Genomic DNA, 27,997 nt, shown 5'->3' on the forward strand with positions numbered 1-27,997 from the left:
TAAAAAAAATCTCAAAACACACAGATAAAATATAGACAAAAAAAAAACGTGAGAAAGTCAACAGCATTTCTGACTGTCTTTGGCAAAACGATTCGACCTTTGAGCTCATTTGCTGTCAGTGAGGCAGTAACAAGAAACAAAACAGAAACAAACAACAAATATTTAAGTTAAATATTAAAATACATTATTAAAATAAGAACTGGCTTGTGCTGCCCGTGAGTTCGATTCCTGATTCCTGATTCATTCTCCAATACAGCCTATGGGCCAAAAATCCTTTAACAAAAAAAAAAAAAGAACTGGGCCTACATCTTTCTATGACTTATTGAAAATGGGTTAAATGTAAATTCCTACACTAAAACCAATCAAACAGTGAAGTCGATGGCCCACTAAACTTCGCGCCGGTTTCCAAGTCATTCTGTGAAACTGCAGTGTCTCTGTTGCTTCCATTTTTGGATTCTTGATGCTGTCGAACCAACTCTTCTTCAGTTTGGGAAAGTCGTGCGCAATCCAAACAACAGTAACTCTGAGGTGTCGATAAACATGTCACCAGAGGGCCCGGTGTTATTTTTGTGACTGCATCTGTATTCAGGACGCATAGATACATATTTACAACTTGGTCTATTTAAGTTCGTGTTTATGACTTGATCTCGATGACTTTGATGAAGGGAAGAGTCTTGTTGCCATGGTTTGACGGTGTCAGTGGTTTGCTGGGGGGAAAAAAAACAGAAATACCTAAATAAGTTTGATGCAAGTAACACGCCTAAAATGTAATTGTTCAGAATTTTGACAATATAGTCTGATTAATTTGTTCTTGTTTTACCTGTAAACCACTTCTGGCTTTTTCTCATTGGTGGACAGAGGAGGAGGATCTTGACCGGCCGTCAGATACTCCATATGGTCGTGCATCTCTCGGTTCTGTCATCAAGAAAGAAGCACTCATTAAAAATCCAAGCCCTTTAATTGGAAAGTTTTAGATTTCTTCTTTTATTTTGTCAAACCTCAGCCTCCAGAAAAGCCACTTTTTCCTCCAGATCGCGAATGTATCTGTCTCTTTCTTGCAGGACTGTCCGTGAGTTCTGCAACTGCATGAAGGCAAAACACATTAAACTATTAGAAGTGGAAAGAGCGGCCCGACTGCTCTTAAGACATTATACAACTTTACAATATAATGACTTCAAGGTGCACTATGGAACTTTCCTGATGAAGGCTGCAGGAGACGAGACAACAGGAGAAGCCACTGGGCCAAGTTACATGTCTTTTGTTTTTGCAATTAAACCTTGTTATTGAAAGACGTTTCAGTTTAATACCATTCCAGGAAAGGCAAAAATATCTCTGTAAAATATTCTGATGTTTTATTGTCAATGTTATGCCAGATAAAATTAAGGTAAAGTGGAAAAAACAATTCAAAGCAAAAAAATATATAATAATGGAAAGTTCTCTAAATGTTGAACATAAACAAGATGAAATGAATGAGGCATAACAGCTTAAACAACTATTTGACATAAGAAGTACTTAATTAACTAGTTACCACATAATGCAGTGTAGCAGATGCAGCATAACATCTTTATTACACAGTGCACTCCACTTGGCTCAGTTTGCTCACATCAATCATTGACTCGTTCGCCTCCTCCACCAAAACCCAATTTCCCTCGTAATGTCTTTCCCCGAGCTTATGGGAACCTTCATTTGCGTTTTGTGTGTGGTGTGCGCGTGTGTGTGTAGGAAAATACCTGTTCAATCATGTGACGCACTTTCCTCTGCTGACTTTTCAACATGTCGTCAAGGTGATGGATCTTCTCTCTTAATGTGGCCACTTCCTTCTCCAGCTCAGCACACCTGCAAAGCCATACGTTATGTCTCCATGGTGATGGGAGGGCGACCATTGACTTCACATTGAAGCGCAAACGACATACCCAAAGCTGCACTATTGACATAACTATCTATAGCAGAGGTCAAAGAAGGTCATAGGTGCCATTTTGAAAACCATTCATTATTGGCACTGACATGAGACACTGCTACCAATCGCCACGTCGAAACGTGAATGCAAAGATACACATTGCGCACATGATACAATGAAAGACTTAAGCATCGCAGGCACATTCAGCTCATTAAATCCATAGCATTTTGGTTTTGGCGTAGCGAGTTGTCAGAATGGATAGCCAGTGTTGGAAAAATACTTTATTTAGCTACAGAATATTGAATCCCTGTATTGAAATGTATTTTGTATTGTATTCTGTGTTTATTGAACACTAATTCTGCCCAGAGTCAGGACTAAACATGGGGAATCAGCATTTCGGTTTTATGCAGTTCAAATCTTGAACAATCTTCCTGAAGATGTGAGACAGGGCCTCTGCTCAGAACAGTTCCGTTTGGCTGTGCTTATGACTGAAAGCATTTTATCTACACTCGCTGCAGGTTCATTTTATACCTATATTTATGTTTTTATCTATATTGGGATTTTAATACACATTTTTCCTGTAATGTAAAGCACTTTGAATTAATTTATGTACAAATTGTGCCCTACAAATGAACTTGCCATGCCTTGATTAGAGAAGGAACCCTGCATTGCCTGTAATGCACTTCATGAGCTGTGTTTTCTCTTTTCTTTCTTATAGCCTGCCGTACAGTTTGACGCCTACATTCCATGTTAACTGGCCATGTTGTATTCCATTGCTTTAAGAAAAGAAAGTGCAATACAGTTACTCAAAATTAGTATTCTGAAATGTATTTAGTTACACTGTAGATAGCTCATGTTGCATTTAAGATTATATATGTATGAATATGAACTTTGAATATGTCGGTAAATAATTGCTGTTGCATACACGGTTGTTACGTTAATTGGCCAAAACAATCAATACACTTAAAGTTGGAGCCGTTTTCACATAAAAAAATATGACAAATCTAGAAACACAGGATACACCAAGCACATTTTTAACATAAACTTGCCAAGACTTGAACTTTTTTTTTCTCTTCCATACGAGCCAGCCCTTTGAAGTGTTCCTTCTCTCACCTCTGCTTTTTCTCTTGGCCTCCTTCCTTCTGGGCTTTGAGCTGCAGAAGTTCCTCCTCCCCCGCTGCCATCTTGTCTTTAAGGATCCCGCTCTCCAACTGGATATTTCCCAGAAGCCTGTGCAGCTCCTCCACCTGCTGACCCCGCTTCTCGGACGTCCCCTCCGCCTTTCGGAGCCGCTCCGACTGTTCGCTCAGAAGCGCCCGGCACTTGTCATTCTCCGCCTGGAAAAAAAAAGCAATACCAAAGCTGATGTAACAGAGCTATTGTTGATGCCATTGTTCCATTAGTTTGCTCTGAGCGCCTTTAGTTATGTAAGGTCCTGAATCAATGAAAAATATGCTGCGTCCATTAGAGCGACCGCAGAGGATGTACTCTCGCTGTCTGCTTAGTCTAATGCGGAGAACTGTGAAGTCAGCCGTCTTTTGATGTTAATGGGAGAATATTTTCTTATACAAAATTGAAAGAGGCGCCACTAGATGTCAAGATCCAACAGATTTAATTTAGAGAGGAATTTAACTCAATAAGCATCATTATGTTAGTAATAAACCATGTCTGACTCAGTGTGGCCTGATCAGCCTTTTTATTGTTGTGTAAAATTCATTATTATGTCTGTGATGATGAAAAACTGTCGAGGGGAAATAAAAAAAACAATGTCTAGATACATTTTGGGAACATACTGTTCAACAAGCACTCATTTCGCACTGTATAGTTTGCACATTACATTCAAAGTCTAATGACACCTACAAGATCAAAAAACAAAAAGTGTGAACGCACTCAGTCTCTATCTGGCTCTTTACTATTTTATAATTTTATTCTATGTAAACCCTGTACAAAGCCCTTCTTTCAGTCTATCTTGTCTACAATCGGCTCGCAAATTCTGTGATAACTCTCGCCTCCCTCGCCACAGCTGTCTCTGTTATGACAGAAGTAGCTCCAGGACACGTCAAACTCTGCCAGTGTCCCAACATGACCTTTCAGATGAATGTGCAGCACTGTGGCAGCTCAAACAGTAACGATCACAGGACAGAGCAGGACATCCACTGTTGGATAATGATGGTGTGAGAGCAAAGTGGGGCTGTGAGTCACTGGAACTGGTGTCGTGTTTCCCATCATCGCAGTCCACCGACCTGCAGCTTCTCTCGCTCCTCCTGGTGGCGTTTCTCCATCTCCTTCAGCTGAGCGTACAGTCGCGTCGTGCCTTCTCTGATCCGCGCCGTCTCATCCCGATTATCCCCGACCTGTGCGGGCAGACATGAAGTGACACGCTCAATTAGGATTAATGCAGCAAAAAGTACTGGGGCCAAGAGAGCGAGAGGGAGTGGACGAGGGACAGTGGTGCGTGGCCAAAATGAATGTAACTGGATGGACAGAACATTCAACAATAAAGCTCGGATTCAAAAAAATCCAAAGAATGGAAAAAACAATTAAAAAAAAATCCTATCTGAATATAAAGCGCAAGAACTGCAAATCTTCTGATAAGTTATAATTGTCAACATAACGTTTTCATCACTTATACACAGTGAGAAGAGCAACTGAAACCTCAAGTAAAAGTACTGTTATTAGGGCTGCAATATAAATCACAATTGTATCAGGATCACAATTTGAATGGACATAATTAGCAAATTACAAAAGCAGTGTAATGTCCTCCACAAACAACAAACGATCCTGTCTCATTCTGTGTTAAAACAGTAACACTGTAGTCTACATCTGTACAAACATGTTTAGTTTGAGTTGTCCGAGTGCATTCTCAGCTTTTTGAGTGTTTTCCAATGTGATTTTTGAACTACAAATGACAAGTAAGCTGACTAAATGACTAACTAAAACGTCAACTTTGAACAGAATCCTATTACTGAAAAATAAATTGCAAATCTAATCGTAATACAGGAAAATCACAGTTACATACTTTTTCCCAAATCGTTCCGCACTAAATACAAATACTCAAGTTGTTCGTGTCATATTTTGTTGCATGTTCTTCTTTACTTTTTGGCTTATGTACAACATCTCTCAGCGTCATACAAAAGTAATTTACAAATGAAATGTAGAAATACTGAAAAAATGTGTCCATGTGCCTCAAATTCCAGCATATTTTGGGTTATAACAGGCTTCATACATTTATTTCCTCTGCTTGTTGAGCCACAGGGGGTCACACGCCTCCAAAGCTTTGCCAGGAAATGCTTTGCCAAACATGCAAATATGTTTTTCTGCTTTTTCGCATTGGGATTTATGAATAACTACTGGGGTTAACGAGGGATACAGCCCTGACAGCATTTGATAATATGAATCCTATTGTCAGTCTGCTTTTTTTTTTTTCTAACTCTCTTTGCACACACGTCTGGACAAACAGAGAGAAATAGTTTATAGTATTTAATCAACCACATTATCCATTATGTTATCAAAACACGTATCACATTACTAATCTTATCCAAACAGAGCATCCATTTTAAACAGCAGTGCATAACGCGACACCCGTCAGTCGAATAGAGGGCATAGTAACTGTATCCTCTGAGGCCACACACCCCTTCTCCTTCTAATGTTTCTCCCCCGGAACAAAATGGAGTTGCTTGGCATGTTATGACGAGTCTAAAATAAATGTGCAGGAATATGATATGGCGCGGTGTGTGGGCTGAGAGCTATTGTGTCGGAGGTTAATCACGTTAGCGAGAACGAAAGTGAGGCTTAGATGAGGTAATCTGTGACTAAGAAGAATGTTGTCTGATGCATCCAAGGATATAATAAGAAACGGGAAACTTGTAAATGGAATGACACAAGACCTGTAATGATTTTGCTGTAGATAAAAGAGCAAGACGAGAAAGAAAGAAAGAAAGAAAGACGGAATTTCAATATGGAAGATGGCAGTCTGAACTTCCTTTTTTCCATTCAGGCTGGTCATTAAGGATTGTTATAATGTATTGGGCCAATATTTCTTCCCCTAATGGAAATAGACGAGCAACAGTTAATCTAAAGAGCTGGATGTTTATGCTGTCGTAAAAAGAAAAGCAAATTATTGGCCCATTACATTGAAGAAAACACATTTTGTTATAATTTATTGTGAATTAAAATACAACATTACTTCAATTTGCCTTGCTGTCGATTCTAACATATTGACAAATATTAGACACAATTGCATGACAAAAATAATGAAGATGTTGGTATCCGCTGCACAGTATGCATAGATACATTTGCTAAGCTCTTTTCCAATCAAGTAATCTCTTTTGTCTACAGAAAATTATGTTCTTTGATGCCTTAAAAGAGCGTCTGATTATAACGCTTTGCCCAGGACTTGTGCAGTTTCAGACAAGCACAAAACCAAGAATTTTCCATATCGTCCTTGAGCCGGCATGACTTTAGCAGAGCAGCCGTTACCGTTTGCGGGTGGAAAAACCGCTGGAAGCTCTGACATCTTTCCATTGTCCAAGTTATGGATGTAATTTACATTCAAATGGGAGATGTGGCACATGTTTGTTTGCACCGTGATTTCCCGTGCTTCATTTGTTCTAGCGATGACGAATGAGCAGTTTTGTGAATGGATAATTAGCTTACACTTCCACTAACGTCCTCTTTGATGCGAGCATTGCCGTTGGTGATTGTGGGCGGGACGTTTGCCAAGCTCACTCTGCAGCCATTGGTCGGACACTGAGGGAACAGAAATCAATAGCAGCTTTAGTGCAAGAAATGTTTTGGCTTAAAGAGGAAATACATTGAATTAAATGTAACTGCTGCTCTTTAACTGTGTACATTCAGCTCACATCTAAAGAGCTGTTACGTGATGATCAATTACACTTTATTAAAAATGCTTTTCATCCATTGTCCACAGCATTGACACAAACCCTTTCATACACAGTGTACATACATAGACGGGTGAAGTGTCTTGCCCGAGGACACAATCAAAGTAAGTAATATCATAGCCAAATGCAATACAATTCTTCTGCCAATTAGTTCTGTATCAATGCATTGGAATTTTTCTACAATAAAGAGTTTAACCTTGAACTACAGAGCTGTTTTTCATTTGTTTGAACTGATCTAAACATTTAATTAACTGTGTAGATAAATTATGCATATTTATTTATTTTAAAATGTCATTTTTTTGAGAGCCTGATTTGAAGAATTTTGTGAGGGTCTTTTCCAATGCAAAAAATATATCATATTTCTATTTGAATTGCATTATTTCTATTTCTATTTCACTGTTGCAATATCGGTTCCTAATATTTTGCCTTAAACCCATTGGCTGAAGCTATACCTCATTACTCTTAACTCTAAGCCACAATTACATCTACAATTATAATATTATTTTGATAGTACAGAGATATAATCATTACTGGGCGTACCTTGTTGTTGTTGCTGTTCTGTCGGGCTGCCATCTGTTCCCTCAACGTCTTCAGACAGTATCTCACCTGAACACAAACACAAACACATACCAGAGATGACAATGACTATTCCATTAAGTACATACCATTAGAGCTCTTTGTTACTGTCTGGTCTGGAAAGGACATCATACAATTACACAGGCTTGTATTTAGTTGACATGGGAGAAGGTAAAATTACTATTATTAATGTCAATATGCAAATTTTGTGTGTGGGATAGCACTGCTGTCGACTATAGAAAAGATTGGTCAGGTAAAGACATGCCCTGTCGACCAATTAACTGGCAAAAGCTCTCAAAACGTCTCCCTAGCGCTATGATCTGAGCATTTATGGACTCAAACTGCACTCACAGGATGACAACAGCCCTATTTATACAGAAAAGTGCAAGTAAACAGTGTATATATGTGTAAAAAGCAGATTCACAACTCATGATTCACCCTCTTTGAGCTGTTGACCCATTTATATCCAAATCAGTGTTTTTGAATCATGGCACATTTTTTAGTTGAAAATGTTCAGCAAAAACAACGTATTTTAGTCCTTTAATTTGGTAATGGTCATTAATTTATTTTTCTTTTTGTTAGAAGTTTGCTCAGGACATTCCAAAAAAAACACATAAATTATTCATTAAATCCATGCCAGTGTAAAAGTATTAAATCAAACAGGAAATTACACCTGGCAATACCTAAAAGGCAAACTGGTGGAAAATCAAGGATCTAAATAAACAAATTAGTCGACCAATACAAAGGGTTGGTCGATTGAAACACCATTGACTTATTAATAAAGGCAGTATACCTTATCAGAACTGAATTTTCTGGTCCACATATTATCGTCCCGTCCCAAACTGAACGACTGACACCAGCACTGTCTATAATCTGAAAACAAGCACCTCACTCTTACAGTCGCCTGCTTAATGTCCCTCCTGGTGTTTAATGTCTGAATGCTAGATGCTGATTCATCGTCTGCATACGCTCTCGTTCTCACCTCTTGGATTTGGGACACCTCGTCGTTAAGCATCCTCAGATTGTGCTGGTGGGTCACGGCTGCGTCTGGACGGGACTCCAAGTAGACCTGAGTCACAGCAGGTCACAGGGTTTAAGAGATAATGAAGCGATGAGTGAGTGAATGAGTGAGGCGAGAGTGCAGGACGGACGGGGTTAAAACAGGTGTCTCTGCATTATTCAATTTGTTGTCACGCTTAACTAATGCGCTCTCCTTGTATCTATATGAACTGTGATTGTGTAACAAAATGATACTATAAGGAGGAAAGAGGCCACAGCTAACCAAAACAAAATGGTGACTAATATTTCTGTGAAGTAAAAAGATGCACATCAGCTTTATGTACAGCCTGGGTTAATTTAAAGCTACATCGTTAATATAAAAACATTGTAAAAGTCTAAACACAGTCTAAAAACGAGTTCAGACTCGTAAAAAAAGAGGTAACACACTCTTTTCAACCCTTTTTGAGGATGAGATTGAATGATTTCACTCAATCAAAATAAGCAGCATGAATCTGGATGTTTTCATTGGTTTTGAAAAAGTAGATCCAAAAAATGTATAGTATAGTTGTAGTTAAAAAGGGAAATGATCAAGATGAGAAAACCCTATGACTAAGAGTGTATAGTACAATAGTAAAACAAAGAGATCAAGAAAAAAGACACAAAATGAGATGATCATTTGAGTAATATTTGCCGTTTTTTGCTAACAACAGCAAAAAAAAAGAATTACACTAGATTTTTAAGCCAAAGCTTCACACATTCAAGTAAAAAAGGGAGTCAATGAAAAAATCTTGCCTTTATAACTTCAACTTTCTCTTCTCTCGTTGTGACGTGCGATCCTTCCTCCTCCTCTGCTGTCTGTGGTAAAACGACTGCCACGCTGCTTTCCTGCATAAAAACACACCATTTATAAAGCAATCCTTTTGAAAATGAATCATCTTCAGCATAATTCCACACCTTATTGACGTGTGTCTCCTGCTTTTGCTTCTCCGTTTGAATCCGCCTGCATCGATCCTGTAGGAGAGAAAAGAATGAAAGACAGCGTGGGTGTTACGAGTCCAAATGAAAGTGTCCCATTGTGGGTGGAGCAGACGTGGGCGTGGTTTTTTCAGGCCTCTCACTTAGCAACGAGCTCTAACACTTTCCCACTGTGTCCCGGGGGCCGCGTCTGGTGACCAAATGTCGAAGTTAAAATATGAAGCATGACCGCTTCAGAATTTACTCAAAATAACACGCAGCACCACGTATGAGTCAGCTCCAAATACGTCTGTCACTATAGCAACAAAAACAAGAATAAGAACAGTAGGCCAAAGAGGAATTACAGGGGCAATATACTGGGTCGATTTAAATATGCCCTTTGTAACTTTTCTGCTGACTGGTGCACAGTATGGCAATAAACAAATCTATCCTGCATTATTACAATCAGAAAACCCATAGTTATTTTCTTCCAGAAAGAGATAAAACTGCATATTTCCAATAGTCTGAGAGTCTGTGTGTATGCGCGTGTTTGTGTTTGTCGTTTATTTATCTGTTCATTTAATTTCTTTCCTGTTTATCTTTTTTCCCCTTCACAAGCCGAGAACAGCGAGGTCTGGTTCAAATCACGAAACCTCTGAGTGGAGGTGCTGTTCTAGTGTTCACTTGAAGTATTCACTGATCAAATGGAAATAGAAATGAAATAAAATCTTGCATTACTGTCTATCTCCATGGCGACAAGCAGTAAGAGCAGTGCTCGATAATAATAACTTTTATTTATATGGCGCTTTTCAGTGACCCAAAGACGCTGAACATAATAAAGGCGGGGGGGGGGGTATTTACAGACAGGGGGTTGTTTGTTTTTCAAGGTATTTTTGAGCAATAAAAACACCTGCAATAGACTAAATGCAGATTCGTTCGATGCCATACTGTGGAACATTACAAGCCAAGAAATAATACATCAACGGGGACGAGCAGGTGATGGACCCTGGACCAGAAACCTTTTTGTAGAAGATGCGGAAACTGCACAAAGGCAGAACAGTTCCTTAAAAAAAGATACAAATAAAAACTAAGAATAATCCGGTGACGCGGGTTTCGTAACAATATAAAAGGGGTTCCTTCTTTCAGATTTAGAATAAAATGATGTACTCTTTCCTTTCTTTCTTCCTTCCATCCTTTTGTGTCATGTTTTATGATGAAAAACGTTGCTAAAACAAAGCCTGATAATATTTGACGTCCCCATTTCTCACAATGTTAAAAAAGGTTAGTGTACAAAATGTCCAATATGCTTTTGTTCAAATAAATAACATTATAACCCTGCAATATGCTCTGGGGAGTTTCTCTTTCATGTGTTTAAACTTTCCCCTTTCAAGCCTTTAACTGTTCTTTTTGACAGCCTTAGGTGCCGGATCAGTATGTACCTTTGCTACTATAGCGCTGTGACATTTCGACTTCACCCAAAAGCAAATACTTGTTTAAATGCATGTAATCCCTTTATGGCCACTCCCACGTAATGCAAAGTAAGTGAAGGTACAGCTTTGAAAATGGTGTTGTTCTTGCAAAGTTGACAAATGATAAAAGTATGAAAAAACCTTTGAGTTGAGTCCATAAAGAGACATTGTGTAACATGCTGAGGAGGCACAATCTTATCTGAAAAACCTATCAACTCCCCACCTGCTGTGACGAGTTTGTTCATGTTGCAAAAGGTTATGCAAATTCAAAAAGCTTTACACGCAAAGGCAACAGGGAGTTGAAGATGAATATATTAAGCTTTAACTGTGTTTACTTAAGTAGTTTATTGTGTTATTTGACCTAAATTTCGTGTCATAATGTTAAAATGACATGTCAACGCAAGTATCAGCAGTATCAGTGCAGTTTGACTTGCAGGCAATGGTGAGCAATACAGACAAAAATGAATATTAAGGCATTGTTTTAGATGATCTCAATGACAATAATGAGGCAAAATTCGCTCAAATGTGTCTATTAATCTCCTGAGTTTGAGTTTCAAGTATCACACAAAACGTTAATGGACTGTAAAACTATTCACAAATGTGCAGAAATATTACGCTATAACATGTTATCTCCTTCCCTCACAACACACAATATTTGGAACATGATCGCTTAACTATAAGAGTCACTGCTTTTTCTTCAGATGCCCTTCCTAATGCAGCTTTCTACTGTCATCCAGGCAAACGTGTGTCTGTCTTGAGTATATTACAAAACAAGTACTCTGCCATTGAAATCTAGATGTTCTAACTGAATCCAAAAATATAGTTTGTTATTTAAAAAGGTATCATAGGCACATTCCACATCTGTCTTTATGGGTTTCCATGCCATGAGGAGCACTGTGAAATAAAATAAAAAACAGGTGTCTGCTCTGCACTCAAGCTGAACGTTCCCTCGTAAATTCCCGCGCTTCTTTTTCGCATCACTGAGGTATTTGTACAGCGCAGGTGTGACTCCAGAAAGTACAAGACATAAATAAAAAGGACGCGGCTGTCGTTTGAAGAATTAAGAAAAAGTGCATTATAGATCGCATTGTATTAACACTTTGAACGTGTCCGATATTAAAGAGGTTGGCCTCACAAAAACACATACTTAAAACTATTTCACATAGTTTTAATAATGACCTGTCGAAACACTGTTCAGGAATGATGTCTACATTCCACGACCTGTCATTAGTTTTTAGTGTGTTTAAATAGGCACTTTGAGAAAGCAAAGGCCATTTAATACCTGTTTGCTGCTTTTATGGTCTTATAATGAAGCAAATCAGCAAATTCGGACAACAATTATTGATTTATTTGAACAGCAACAGTGTATTTTAATCAATGTTTCCGTACATGTGCATGTACTCTTACCAATACTGATCAGATACAAGGTGCAACTGATAAAAATTCCCATTCATTCACACAATTGATTATATTACTAACTAGGTAAATTGGTATTATTAATGGTATGGACAGTTCAAAGTGTCCCATTGAATTGTAGTAGCGTTTTGTCAAAATCTGTGCCATTGCAATTCTTTCTTTTGCACAATTTAACATTTTCTTTACCATAAGCATCTTAATTAAAGCAAAGAGTTGACGTTTCTCTGTTGCTTTTGTCTCCGATCCAAGAAGTGAAGAGACAGAGTCCTGACGGTTGCACCTTCCATAGCCTACGGTCAAATGTGACCTTTATAAACTGATGATTCAGTTAATACAGTCGCTTTTTTACAATGTATCTTTGCCTATTGTGCACGCAGCTATTAGTATTGAATTTCAATCAGATAGAGTATGTCCGTATTGTATGAAGAACCATTCTTTCGAAGCTTGAGAAAAATGCTTAGTTGTCTGCTCCATTTGAGTGTCATTCAACAGAGGCCAGGAGTCAAAAGATGAAAACGCTGATACTGTTGTTTGTTTGGGCTGTAGTAACAAGTACGGCAGTGAACAGAGTTACACAGACGCCATGGGGAAACCTCTCTTCTTCCGTCTTACGTAACAAAGTGGTTTCTACTTTGCAAGTTAAACCAACTTAACCGGCAGCTCTTTGTTTATAAAAGTCATGCCTGAAAAACCATTCAAAGCCTAAGCACTGGATCAGAGACAGGGACAGCCCCAGGGCCTCGAACATCCACTCTCAGCGTGAAGCCGCAGGTAGATGGAGGAATGACACTTGTGTTTATGCAAATAAGAAAGTTGGCACGGCGTGATTTTAACACAATGGTAGTACGTAATGTCCTCAGCAGTAAATGATGAAGTAAATACGGTGAAGCAATTATGTGAGTGACGTACTCAAATTACTCTTATCTGCATTACTTCCAAAGTGGCATATTAACAATGTGACTGATTCAATAACACCTAACTCGGTGTCAAAGAGAACACACAAAGCTGAAATGTCACTCATGTGCTGATGTAAATAAAATGTCAAATTCAATCGTAACAAAACTCGGTCAGGACACAAAGAATCCGTAGAAATAGTTATAATTTTCTAAGCTTTGCCTAATGGTCATTGTTGTTCATGTTCTCTTCATTTCATGGCTGTCAAAAATCCATAAATACAGTGCAATGGTAAAATTCTAACATGTAACATCAGTGAAAGCCGCTTCAAAAGTTCAAGCTGTGCACAACAATTCTCTGCGATAAGCATCCGGTTATAGACTTGTTCAAGCAAATCGCCCAAAACGGCCTAATATCAAAGGTATTTTGCAAAAGTTATGACAAGCTTAAGCAACACGCTAAATCAAGGCGTTAAATCTTCAAAATATCAAATAAGAATAAAGCCTCAGGTTGTGCTGCTATTAAATACTTTTTTTTCTTTCATTACTTTCAGGTCAGGACATGGTTCTCGGCCAAACACAATCTCAGAAAACGGATAGAATTAAAATCAGTATAACTTAACGTATGCTCTTGTTACTTTTAGACTTGCAGAGCCCCATGTGTTGGTCTAACTCAGTCACTCCAAATTAAAGGAACATTTTCCGTGGCTGTTTATAGAAGCACAACAGAGGGCTAAAATTAACCTTAAACTCACGGGTTAATCTGATTCTCAGGTCATTCTTTGTAGTAATTTAACTTGATTTTTTTAGTGTAAAGCATACTTCAATATTTCTGATTTCACTACGCCTGAATACAATCTCTTAGTCCGATCATTTGATTCGTTTTTGACAACAAAGATGGTTGCAATAACAGCAGTGATGTAAAGCAGTTTTTATTGGGCCCGTGGATGGATGAAGTGGTGTTTAAGAGCTCAAATATAGACTGGTCCTTCATGATGCTGCACCACAAGATGCAGTATTTACAGTATATGAACCTCCTCCGCTTCCTCTGCTCTGTCTCATTTGAGGAAGTGGACTTACTGTCTCCTGTGTTACTGTCCGTGACCACCCGCAATCAATACACTGCAAACCATCCCCCATTTATAGAGCCGCGGCTTTCTCTCAGAAATGATAAAGAACTGTACGTAGCCTGCCCTCGAACAGAAATCACAACTGAACCTGTGTCGTCAGTGTTATGGGGACAAGCTTTTCTCCTTTTCATAAATGGACAGGCCACGGCTCATGTTCATGTTGAGCAGCAGGGGCTGCACTAGCTCTGGTTTATGATTGTGATCATAAACCAGAGTGATCATAAACGATCACATTAGTCCTGTTCTCAGGTCTCTGCACTGGCTCCCTGTGGCTCAGAGAATAGACTTTAAAGTCTCTCCATGGCCTAGCAATAAAGTACATCTTGGGCATGTTAGTGCCATATGAACCATCTCGGACTCAAGGACCGGCCTCCTGCTGGTGCCAGAGTCAGGACTAAACATGGACCGGCCTCCTGCTGGTGCCCAGAGTCAGGACTAAACATGGACTGGCCTCCTGCTGGTGCCCAGAGTCAGGACTAAACATGGACCGGCCTCCTGCTGGTGCCAGATTCAGGACTAGATGTGGACTGGCCTCCTGCTGGTGCCCAGAGTCAGGATTAAACATGGACTGGCCTCCTGCTGGTGCCCAGAGTCAGGATTAAACATGGACTGGCCTCCTGCTGGTGCCCAGAGTCAGGATTAAACATGGACTGGCCTCCTACTGGTGCCCAGAGTCAGGACTAAACATGGACCGGCCTCCTGCTGGTGCCCAGAGTCAGGACTAAACATGGACCGGCCTCCTGCTGGTGCCAGAGTCAGGACTAAACATGGACCAGCCTCCTGCTGGTGCCAGATTCAGGACTAGACGTGGACTGGCCTCCTGCTGGTGCCCAGAGTCAGGACTAAACATGGACTGGCCTCTTACTGGTGCCCAGAGTCAGGACTAAACCTGAAGATGTGAGACAGACTTCTACTCTGACAATGTTCAAATCCAAGCTAAAAACAGTCTTGCTTAGCTGTGCATATGACTGAAAGGATTTTCTTTGCACTCTTTTCTTTTATGTCTTAAACATTATCTTATGTCATGTCTTGATTTTAATGCATTTTTCCTGTTGTGTGAAACACATTGAATTGCCTGGTGTATGAATTGTGCTGTACAAATAAACTTGCCGTGCCTTTATGTTCTGCACGTTTTTGAGCCTCGTTACTAACAAAACGTGACAACTATGTGCCAAAGCAATATATCTTCACAACAAACAGGGTCTGGACTGGCAGCTTCTTCAACAACGTGCTAACTCCAACAGCCATAACCTAATCAAATAAAATCATGTTTAAGTTCACACACCTTGAATACAGTTACAAGATTAATGCCAGTCTTGTGCGTCACAGCGGCTTTAATGAGTCACTTTACAACTGACTACGGGAGTTTCTCAAGCAAAGTGTAGCACACACATTTATAAAGTGAAGTAAACAAACGAGTAAATAGATAAATAAATAAATAAAAGTAATAAGCATTATATCAACTGCATATACCATTTCTTTGCCTCTAAAACTATACAGAGACAGCTGGTGTTTGTAAGGTATAAAGTTGTTAACATTTGACTATTTTCTCAACAAAAGCAGAGTAAATAAAATAATGTGTCAATCACACTCGCTGCTAAGGGTTAATTTATAAGCGAAGATGCTCTGTATAATGTGGTTATTCCATAAATTATTAGCATTCTACTTCTGCAACGAAGCTACATAATCTGACATAAATGGTCATGGAAATTATAGGTCCATTTAAATACAAAGAATACAATGCAGTACAGTATTACTCACAATCCTAATGCTGCTTTATGCATCAATGGATTACTGCAATAGCTACTGCTACGGGAAATGAATAAACTATACACTCCATTTGAACTAGAAGAGCTGTAATTGATGAAAACGGTTCAGATTACCTCTTGTATTGGCCTTAGTGATGTCTGCTCCACGCTGCCTGTCTGAGTGTCTCTGTGTGGGACGTCCTGTGTTCTGTCTTTCAGGGCAGGGCGTGTGCTCCTCCCACTGCAGCCCTGCCTGATGTTCCCTGCACTGTGTGTGCACTGAGAGCGTGCCAGTGCTAGCAGGCTGAGGGCTGTTAGCAGTTAGCAGCCTCCCCCCTGCAGGACAACCATGCCAAGTACACAATCCATGCCACAAATCTTTCCTCTCACACAAGCCAGGAGGGAGGGCAAAGGCAACCGCAAATGTAAACAGAGAACACAAGGGAGGAAAAGAAACATTGGCAAATGGTTTTACAACAATCCCAAATAACACAATGTTCTCTGCTGTAAGTTTAACTTAAGGGACCATTCATAAGGTTTTTATGTTAAAATGTCATAAACATGATCGATCGTGTCCCCAGATACAAGGTTAACATGTCAAATATAGATTTTACGGATAACAATGTTCATTCATGCTTCTAAAACACTGGACATGATGTTCAGGTTGTTAAAAAGATGTTTCTCCAATCAGAAAGCAGAACAAGTTCTTTGTGTTTCAAAGCTGAAATCCAGTGAGTCAAACATCTGCTTTACTTTATTGAATCCCTAATATAGGCAAGGCAAGTTTATTTGTAGAGCACATTTCATACACAAGGGAATTCAAAGTGCTTCACACAGCAGGAAAAATGCATTCAAATCACGAAGAAATTACAGAAACAGAAATACAATAAAATTAACTAAATTAAAAATTATCAATCCAACTGATTGTCTAAACTAATAAAATCACAAACAAAAGAGAAGAGTGCAAAGAAAAATCCTTTCAGTCATATGCACAGCCTGTCTCACATCTTTAGGAAGACTGTTCCAGATTTTAGCTGCATAAAACTGAAACGCAGATTCCCCATGTTTAGTCCCGACTCTGGGCACCAGCAGGAGGCCGGTCCCCGAGGTCCTCAGAGTCCGAGATGGTTCATATGGCACTAACATATCCAAGATGTACTTTGGTGCTAGGCCATGGAGAGACTTGTACACAAGCAGAGCTGCTTTAAAGTCTATTCTCTGAGCCACAGGGAGCCAGTGCAGAGACCTGAGAACAGGACTAATGTGATCATACTTCTGGTTCTGGTCAGCAGCAGCGTTCTGGATGTACTGCAGCTGTTTTACAGCTCGTTTGGAGAGGCCAGTGAGCGGCCGTTATAGTCTAATCGACTGGAGACAAACGCATGGATAAGTCTCTCTAAATCTGGTTTTGACACTATATTTTTGATTTTGGCAATGTTTTTTAGATGGTAAAAAGCTGCTGATCTTATTGATTTGACGTGGCTGTTAAAGTTCAAGTCTGAGTCCATTATTACCCCCAGATTTCTAATTTGGTTTGTAGGTTTTAGAGCGAGACTCTGGAGGTGACTGCTAACACTTTCTCTTTGTTTCTGTGGGCCAAAAACGATTATTTCAGTCTTGTCTGAGTTCAGCTGTAGAAAGTTGTTTTGCATCCACAAACTGATCTGTTGGATGCAGTGACAGAGTGAATCTACTGGTCCATAGTCACCTGCCGATAGTGAAACATAGATCTGAGTATCGTCTGCATAATTGTGATAGGACACATTTTCACTGCGTATCAACTGACCTAACGGCAGCATGTAGAGGTTGAACAGAATCCCCTTCTGTTCAACCTCTACACCTCTCCCAGGACTGACCCTTGGGGCACTCCACAGGTCAGGGTCATGTGGTCTGAGACAAAGCTACCAATTTCAACAAAGTACTTCCTGTCTTCCAGATAGGACCTTAACCAGTTTAGGGCAGTACCAGTGATGCCCACCCAGTCCTCTAGTCTCTGTAAGAGGATCCCATGATCGACAGTGTCAAAAGCAGCACTCAGATCTAACAGAATTAAGACTGAGGCTTTGCCCGTGTCAGTGTTCAGGCGGATGTCATTTGTCACCTTGACAAGAGCAGTCTCAGTGCTGTGATGAGGTCTAAAACCTGACTCTGTGAGCTGTTGGTAAACAACCTTTTCAAGGACTTTGCCCCAAAATGGCAGATTAGAGATGGGCCGGTAATGACTCAGTACTGCGGCATCAAGACTGCTCTTCTTTAGGAGAGGCTTTATGACCGCAGTTTTCAAAGACATTGGGAATGTTCCAGATTGAAGCGATATGTTAACTATGTGAGTGAATGGTGCTAACAAACTGTTCAGCACAGACTTTTGAAATCTGGTGGGTAACACATCGAGGCAGCATGTAGATGAACTCAGACTGGTGATGATCTCATGGACAGTTTTGTCAGTTACTGGTGCAAAGTGAGTTAGCTCTAAGTGTGTTGGTGGTTTTAGGGTAATTTTTTGCATTGTGGGATTTATAGCATTTTTAATGCCCTGAACTTTGTCATTAAAGAATAACGCAAGTTGTTACTGCAGCTTCCAATTATTTCAGAAAAATATCTTTCCCTAGTTCTACATAAGATTAGGTTGTACATGTTCAGCTTTTCTTTGTAAATCTCTTTTTGAATCTGGAGCTTTGACTTGCGCCATTTCCGTTCGGCCCTGCGGCACTCCCTTTTCTGTGCCCTGACCGAGTCATCATTTCTCCACGGCGCCTTCTGTTTATTTTTAACCATTTTAGCCTTTATAGGGGCAATGGTGTCCAGAACATTCAAAACACTAGATATAACAGAGTTCAACAAATCATTTACATTAGAAGTTTAGCATTTCCATAAACAGTGCACCTGTGCCATCACTTATGTGTCTCCTCTGAACAACTGCAGGACCAGCCGGTGGTTTGGGAGAAACAGACAGGTCAAAGAAGACACAGAAATGATCAGACAGAGCAACATTGATCACATTAACATTTGAAATATTTACCCCCTTTGTAATTAAGAGATCTAGAGTGTGTCCTTTGCTGTGGGTGGGGCCTCTCACATGCTGAGTAAGACTGAAGGTTTCAAGGACAGCATCAAGCTCTTTAGCGTTTCTGTCACAAATATTATCAACATGCACATTGAAATCACCTGTAATGACAAAACCATCAAAGTCTGTGCATATGACTGAAAGCATCTCAGTAAAATCATCAATAAAACTTTGGCAGTGCTGGGGAGGCTTGTATAAAACAAGAGAATGGATGGAGACCATTTTAGCGCCATTTTAAAAGGATACATACTCAAATGATGAAAACACCCCAAAAGACAACCTGCGGGTAATTATTTCATCTCTAAAGACAGCACAGACTCCACCCCCTTTTTGTTTTCTCGTGTTTCAGATTCAAACTTAAAGATGGGTGGAGCAGATTCTATCAGAACTACATTTCCTGTGTTTTTGTCAAGCCATGTTTCAGTTAAAAACATAAAATCAAGATTATAAGAAGAAATAAAATTATTAATTAAGAGAGATTTGTTACATAAGGATCTGACATTTAGCATAGCAAGTTTCAGACTAGTTTCAGTGGGACTGGGCTTTATCTTTTCACAGGGAATATGAATCACATCTCAGATTGGGCCTGACTCGCATTTTGTTTTTCCATCTGTGTGATGATGTGACTACAGAAATAGCACTAGGGGGGGCTCTTTTTACATAGGGCCCCGGGTTGGTTTGATTTTTAATGTGACAATAAGTCCCGGCAACGCTGAGACCCAGTGCATCCTAGCTATGGGAGATACCAGGTGAAAGGCGAGGTTGGATGGGTGGTGGGGCTTTTGTAGCCAAGGAGAGTTTGGGACCAGGTGAGAGGCGAGGGGGGATGGGTGGTGGGGCTTTTGTTGGTGTAGTCGGCTTGTGCAGGGAAGAGTTGATAAGTATTGACATAGCCCTTGCTATATTGGGCGTGAGTGGAGCCATCTTAATGCCTGATTTGATCAGACTTTCAAAATGGCTGGGAAGGCCCATGGGTGAGAGTGGAGATGAGAAGGAGAATGATGAATCTTTAGTGGGAGTAGATGTTTGTAACACTAACTTAAAAGCTTATTTATCAAGTATGAATATTTATAAGGCTGAGTATGAGCAAGGAGAATAATACGCATGTGACTGTCAGAAGTGACTAAGTTCGGCCACAGGAGCTTGTGGGGAAAAAAAAAGTAATAACACAGGAGGACGTTACAGTATAAATTGTATTAATATAAATAAATATAAACAAATATTCAAAACAACAAAAAGGTTTCCAGCAAAGTTCAGTTCCTTTGGGTTCTTAAGTTCAGTTTGTAGGATTTCAAAAAAAAAAGTGAATATATTCCAAGTGAAAAGAAAAAAATATTCCAACCTAGGGTGTCCGTATCCGGGGAAAAACAAAGAGTGATCCTACCAGATTCTCAGTTCACTTGGGTCGCTCGCCACCTCTTGCAGAGGATAAAAATCAGGGGGTGTCAGGGGGGAAAAAAACCTGACCTATAAAACAGAGGTCTAGTAAAAAAATCCACCATAAAATACATACAACACACACACACACACACACACACACACACACACACACACACACACATATAAAATTACAATCAATAACAATGTTTGACCATTATCTTAAATATTCAATTCGAGTTGATTAAAAAAGTAAAGTTAATTAAATGTAGTTCATTCAAGGCAAATCAAATTCAGCTTCATTCACATTTCTTAATGTTCATTCACAAATCATGTTGCGCAACAATCAATCTAAACAACGGGGAAAGTTTGCCGCGGTAAACGCGGAAGTAACTAAAACATCAAATATCTAAACAACAACGAAAGTAAATACATTTTTAACAAAGCGGTTCAATTTGGTGTATTTGTAATTCACTCACCATTGAGTCTTGGAATGATCTGTAACCGCTTCGGTTAGTTGCGAGACGTTTTCTACAGTTCACAACCAGACGTTTCAGTCCACAGCCGGAGCAGGAAGCGGAAATGGCTTGGTGGTTCGGCCATTTTTATACTAGCGCCCCTTGTGGTTGGGCCAATGAAAATGTATGATGGGGCAATGTCAATCATTGAGAACCGAATTTGAGACATGGGTTACATGTTGCAGGGGGAACCCAGGGCTGGTGTGAAGGCAGGGGCGATGACAGGGATGTTGTTGGGCTTGTCACAGATGGGTCCAAGGCCTTTGAAGACTGTTCCTTTGCTGGAGGCGGTGGAGGTGAATGTGGAGCAGCTGGAGCTGAATCCTTTGCTGGTGGTGGTGGAGCAGCTGCTGATGAATCCTTTGGTGGAGGCTGAGGTTGTGGTGCTTTTGATGTTGAAACATTGGCTCGGTCTCTGGCTGATGGAGCAGGAATTCTTCTCTCATTCCTCTCTTCTCTAACTATCTGCTCAGGACCCTGTCCAGGCCCAGTCCAATGCCTCAGAGCGTGGAGCAGGTTCTCTGTCAGCACCCTCACTCCACCTCTGCATAGGTGGGGGCAATTTCTCTTAAACAGGTCCTCTCGTTTCCAGAATAGATAGAAGTTCTCAATGTAGTGTAGTCCTCTCGGGGAACACTCTTTGGACAGCCATGTGTTCAGCTGAAGAAGCCGGCTAAACTTGTTTATCCTCCTGTCGATGTTTGGAAGAGGTCCACTTATGAATGTTTTGATTTCCATTTTATCAAGCACGTCGAATAACTTCAAGAAGTCTTTTTTCAAAACTTCGGTCTGTTCCCGCCGCATGTCCACTGCACCCACGTGCACAATCAGCTGTTTAGCTCCTCCATGCTTAGCCATAATATTTGGAAGGAGTGACGTTATCTCAGAAACAGTGGCGCTTGGAAAAGAATGTGTGTTTATCTTTTCATGCGTCACGTGACTTATCGCGCCGTCCCCAACCAAAACAATCTGCGTGACCTTGGCTCCTGGCACAGATCCTCCTCGCTGTATTTTGGCCACGTCATCTTTCCTTTTTTCATTTAATTCCATCTCTGAAAGTGGTAAAAATCTGTTTGTGAGCTGTATTTTAGGTGACACGTTATCTTTGTATCGTTTAGGCTTTGCTCCAAGTTTGTTCCAAGAAACAGCCTGGTCTTTCTGTTTTTTAGACAGTTTTGGAAACGACACAGAGTCACTGCAGTTTAGGTTGAAAGTAGCAGTTTTTCTTGTAAAAAGTGTGCTCTTCTTACCATCGGTTGACACAGGAATGGTATCGTGAAGAACTTTTTCAGATTCCAAAACAAATATCCGTGTTTTCAGCTCATTAATTTCTTGTTGATATTTCCGACAGCATTCACAGTCTTTCTCCCTTCTTCTCCCGGACATGTCGCTGGCGTCAGATATGTCGTTAAAACTGGAAAAATGTTCTTAAAATCCTTGGTTTACTTGAAAAAGTCTAAAGCAAAAATGTTTGGAAGACAAAAACTGATTAAAAAGCAAAATAAATAAGGAAAGCAGCGATAGCAAGCGGAGCGAGCAAAAAAGCGTGCGCACTCTTCGGAAGCAGGATGAATACCATCCATTGGCACTATATATAGTGCCAATGGATGGTATTCAGAGTTAGAACATTTTGCAGACATTTGCCAATATTTTAATATATGAGCATTGTATCAATGTTTAAATTGTAATGTGATTATCAGCAATTTATTGACCACAACAAATAGAAATAGAAATATTTTGGTTAAAAAATAATCCAGATATGTTGGTTTGAGTCCTAATTTGGTTAATTTGGTTCAAATTATTAACAGCATTAGGACTGGAGTTACTTCTGGGCTGGTGAGTAAATGGTAAAAGAATCGGGTTGGCGGTTCAATATGATGAACACACACACTGATGTAACACAAGGCTTCCTGATGTCACAATAACTATGTGCAGCATTACACACATCGTAATTGTTGTAATTGTGATGGGAAAAACTTGACATATGTAGTCCTGCTTTATCTAATCTTTTTTTCCTTCAGTTTAGTCCATGAGAAAATCCTGAAATGTGTGGCATGCAAAACATCTTACACAACAGGGCACCGGCGCGGGACCCCTGGTTAAACTTTGGTAGACTTCATTTATTGCTGCTCAGTGACAGCACTGGCCAGTAGCAGCCCACTGAGGAATGCGTGGCACGACTTATGTAAGTGAGATAAATGAGACAGTTTTATATAACAGTTACTGGCACGTCACTTGAAAATATTCTGGCAAAACCATGCCCACCTGGGAAAATAAAACACTGAATCGCACCACTTTCACACATTTCACTGTACATTTCTGCTTTTTTATTCAACAGCTGCAATAGCGATCAATCAATATTCATTTGACTACTTAGGAATATGCAAATGAGCCACATTTGAGCTAAAACCAAATGTGTAATAATGGTGCTATTGGCAAATGGTCTGGAGATCGAGATGTCAAAAACATCAAATATTATTTGTGGCCACACATGCAAAAGGGCCCATATGAGCAAGAACAATGTAAACAAAGAGCAGTGGAACAGCTGCTGAGTCACTACTGGTAAATACATCTATCACTTATAATACATCCATCACTTATAGTGTCAGAATACGTTTGAATGAACACTGTGTTTAGTATTACCCTCTAAGCATCAGCATTACCGTTTAACATTGGGCTAACAAAGACTCTCTGAAATGTGATCATTTATTGAAAATGCAAACATGAATCATACCACTGCTGGTTAAGTACACTTGAGAAACATTTCAATCTTTGAGTAGTTTTCAAACAACATACTTTTACTCCAATTTGAGTAATATATTTGACAGTGTAACAACTGTTACTACATATATTACTCAAGTAGGAGTAATGTTTTCTCTTCCCACTGAGTCTACAAAAGCTTTAAACTATTTTAATCATTTGTGTTTCCTGTACCGCTCCTTCAGATATCATTTCACTTTTCTAATGTTTGTTGTCATAAACAACTGTGTTTGTGCATGATTTTATGCTGTTTCTTCCAATTACAATACATTTAAATGATCAGATGTTACAAGCAGACTGTTACTCTTATAATGACCCTTACTTGTAGTGGTTCCCCAAATACTTTTTGGGTTAGGGTTTGACCCTTGAGTCATTTCTTGAACCACACCTTTGTACTTCTTGAGTATTTGAAGTAACGTTGACAGATTATTATTGACTTCTTTAGACATTCTACCTCACCTTTAATCCCTCCTTGCCATTGTCTAAATGTCTATTTGCTGTGTTTTATTTGTCTGTACACACAGAGAGGCCACATTTTCTGTTGACACAAATACTACACACCTCTGAGCCTGGTTTTTCCCACGAGAAGACTTCAAGTATATTAAGTACAGACCGGAGCCGACAGAACCCACAACAATCCAGATAAGCTATTTTAATAATAACCTTTGCATGACACTTCCCATGCCATCACCGCACCACATCAAGTCAAGTGTCATTTGTCGACATGAAGGGAAAGATATTCAACTGTGTTTTAGCGAGACGAATACATTTTCTTAGTGACAAAATAATAAAACTGAAAATTAAATTACGCACAGCTTCTGGCTAAGATTTTGTTAAATGATTAGACACTGAAATTAACCTTGGTGCTATTATCTGGCTTATATTTTTGTGGTTTCATTACAGATGTTCCTGTCTCTATTAAATACAAATCAATGCTTTTTGTGCTGTGTTTTATTACACCTTTACTCCAGTTAAACCTTAATTGGAACGTCATTTATTTCCCCTTGAAGCTCTTTCCTGTGAACACATACTCTATTCCATGGAAGTCCATTGCTCGTTGAACCATGACGCAAACTTCTGTGACATATTAGCCTGACACGGATCAATAAACTGGCCCATCTGGCACCAGACGTCCAAATGCAAGTGTAGTCGTCTGAACTTGATATTGTTTGCTCACTTCCTGCCAGCTCAGCTAACCTGTTGGATCACGTCGTCATGTGCCAAACCTGGGGCCGTTTCATAACATCACACTCAATGATTTTAGAGGGAAAATGATTAAAGGTGTATTGCATTACTTTTCTGGGGCTCCGCAACTTCCTTGACTCTGTGGAAACGATGTCCCACATTATGACTGTTCTCTGTAAAGACCAGCATGTGGCACCACCAGGGCAATTTACACGTCAGATCGAGTTTACTGTTAGATTTCATTTTCCCGAGGTATTTTGGAGCAGATAAAACACCAGCATGTGGTAAGCCCCTTTCCAAAAAAGCTATGCAGTATATCTTAAATCTCACTATCTCACTAAAGAGTGACATATTAGTCATAGTCATCGTTGAACCAGTTATACAGCCTATTTTGTTTCTGGAGTCCCAGTTTAGTCCCGATTTTGTCCTAGTTTTGGTAAACCTGGAACTAAAGCCGGACTAGACCAAGACAAACCAAGTTTACATCAAGACTTACCGCATTTTCCGGACTATAAGTCGCACCTTTTCCCACCTTTTTTGGCCGGGGTGCGACTTATACTTATATTTATACTTATATACTTACACTTATACTCCGGAGCAACTTATATAGATATTATTTGTTATTTTCACATTTGCAACCGCATTTCATACTTCAGTGCGACTTATATAATAGAAAAGAAAAAAACATATATCTTTTGGCTGGTCCGACTTATAGTCCGGAAAATACGGGTAACATGGTCTCAATTTAGGACCAAATAACGACATGTGAACACACTCTTTGACTTTGTAAATCTTGGTTTAAGGCTTGTCCCATTTTATTTGTATAATTTGTTTTTGTTTAAGTTTAAGTCAAATTTTATCCACTAAGTTAAATTTAAGTTAATCCACTTGAAGATAGTGACATGTTTGCACACTATGACTTAGAAAACTAACACAAATTCAATCAAATTGAATGACAATCAAAATAAGTGGCTGCAGTACGTGGCAGATAAGATTTAGACCTGTGTAATGAAGGTCAATGAAAGTTACACAACACACTCAGGTGATTCTCCAAACTGTGACCTGCTCATTGCACATAAAAGACGTCAGGTGAGGTTTATCTCAAGGAGTCAAGCACCACAATCACAGTGACACTCCAGGGGAAGTATTGATAATTGGTAACAAGAAAATATGAGGACACAATCCATCTGCGCGCACTAAAGTAGAATGAAGTTTAGTCACTGGATTGGTTTTATAAGTCACTGGCTTGTACTATCTCTTTTAAAGACAAAAGACACGTTTTTTGCACAACACAATCTTCAGAAGAGCTGAAATAAAAACAAGTACTTTGTTGCTGAAAACCCTGTATCTCATTTGCAATATTTGTGTTTGCAGCATTGTTTGTGACAAAGAAAACTCACTACAATCAATCACTTTTTGCGTTAATCCTGACACCAGTTTTGCTTAAAAGAGTTCTTAATAAACAACATGAACGCTAAATGCATAAGCAGCCTATAAAAGTAGGTGCTGGCTATATTCTAAACTTTAAATCTTGCTCAAAGTCAAAGAAAACCAGTTGAGCTGTACAAAAGACAGGTCTATTGTAACAGCAGTTTCCTGGACCAGGTGAAGTAAGTACATGTAACCCTTTCAGCTGCTGAAACTGTAGATGCTCTGCTGAAGCAATGGACCATAATAAAAGAGCCTACAGTGGCGTATCCTGTATCTTTATGTCTTATATTTCAACCCTTCATAAGAAAGTTACAGTTCAGCCAAAAGCACATTACTTTTCTATTTCACCAACGGCCTCACAGAGATGTATCATGAAGAGTTTAAACTGTCTGCACACTTTCGTAACCGATTTTCCAGACTTGTGTCAAAGTGTAAATGTCCACTCACTGTTGGGACGCCCTCCTGTCCATGTTTGGCCCGCGTCACGTAGTTGTCCATCTCCAGACAGCAGACAGTGGCGACGCAAAAGACAAAACAAAAACACGCACAAAACTTCACCGTTAAATCGTCTGTCCCACGAAATCCAGCCGATCTGTCGCCGCGCACAGTGTTGTCCCACAAACAGAGGAGGTGAGACGGAGGAGACACCCGGAGCGCCCTCCCTCACTGTTGGACGCACGAGTCTCCGGTCAAAGGAGCGCGTTTTACCGCCGCGTAAATCCATGCACAAACTGTTATAGTTAGATATTTAGCTTAAGCCATAAACAAAGGGTCGGTACTATTACAGTTAATGCATGAACAACCCATATTTCCACTTAAGCTTAATGAGTTTTGGTTCAGTTTGCTAGAAAGTGCTGGGAAGTTTGTTTAAATGTTTCAATTTTTTAATATTCAATTGTATTTTAATCATCAGTCATTAATTACTGCTGCAGATTATTTAAATATTTAATTTATTCAGGCTTATTAATCACATAAAACTAGCAAACCAGAGCAAGACAAGACAACTTTAAGTGTCTTTTATAAGCTATCTCAAGACTGTTTGATTCAAATTGTCGTTTCTTAATGTTGGAGTTTGTATATGTACACCTAGCTTTTATGGGAATGTTTTTATCTGCTGTTGTAATGACACTATTCAGGATTGCCACGTAATGCTGTCTCCTGTCAAGTCAATCTTCAATAAATCTAAATCTAGAAAAATAATCAAAAAAATCGAATGATAGAATTAATCAAGTGGACATTTACACAGCATTTCAGCAATTTGCTTGAGAGACAGACAAAGAGAAACGTTTGACACTTTGAGACGACGACCTGGGACTCACCTGGGGCATCAGGACAGCGCCCCCTGCTGGCCGGTGACTCTTGTTGAACCACTGCCCTCTGCCCTCTGTCACCTGTTTGATCTTCTTCCACACTGAGCCCCTGTGGTGTTTCTCCTGGAGTCCCCTGGAGTTCTCCGTACATTTTTGCCCCATGTTTCAGTGGCTCGGAGCAGCTTCTGCAAACACTGTCCGTCAAAACGCTCAGTGTCGGCTCTGAAGCTGAAGCTGAGTGGAACTGTGCCTGCAAAGAGGATGTAGTCGCCTTTGTTAAGTGTCGCTCACATGTGACTGTTCAGTCTGAACCCTTTCACCGGGACACCTGCTGTGATCTAAGCCACTTGGGACGGAATTAAGTCAGCA

The 27,997-nt window shown here is 39.8% G+C and overlaps 1 protein-coding gene across 1 annotated transcript; it reads right to left on the bottom strand.

Moving 5' to 3' along the window:
• Positions 1–27,813, bottom strand: tuft1b (tuftelin 1b). The gene is made up of 14 exons (XM_072447988.1): positions 27,638–27,813; positions 26,766–26,816; positions 9,328–9,384; positions 9,166–9,258; positions 8,357–8,443; positions 7,339–7,404; positions 6,566–6,646; positions 4,141–4,251; positions 3,011–3,234; positions 1,731–1,836; positions 999–1,082; positions 821–915; positions 307–707; positions 1–209 (listed from the first exon to the last, which is right to left on the bottom strand). The coding sequence occupies exons 1-13, from the start codon at positions 27,788–27,790 to the stop codon at positions 635–637; spliced, it is 1,281 nt and encodes a 426-aa protein (XP_072304089.1). The 5' UTR covers positions 27,791–27,813; the 3' UTR covers positions 1–209; positions 307–634.
• Between the last annotated feature and the right edge of the window lie 184 nt (positions 27,814–27,997).

Source organism: Eucyclogobius newberryi, unplaced genomic scaffold (genome assembly GCF_026437365.1).
Source record: "Eucyclogobius newberryi isolate DKJ021-1_F unplaced genomic scaffold, fEucNew1.0.hap1 SCAF_16, whole genome shotgun sequence".
NCBI lineage: Eukaryota > Metazoa > Chordata > Actinopteri > Gobiiformes > Gobiidae > Eucyclogobius > Eucyclogobius newberryi.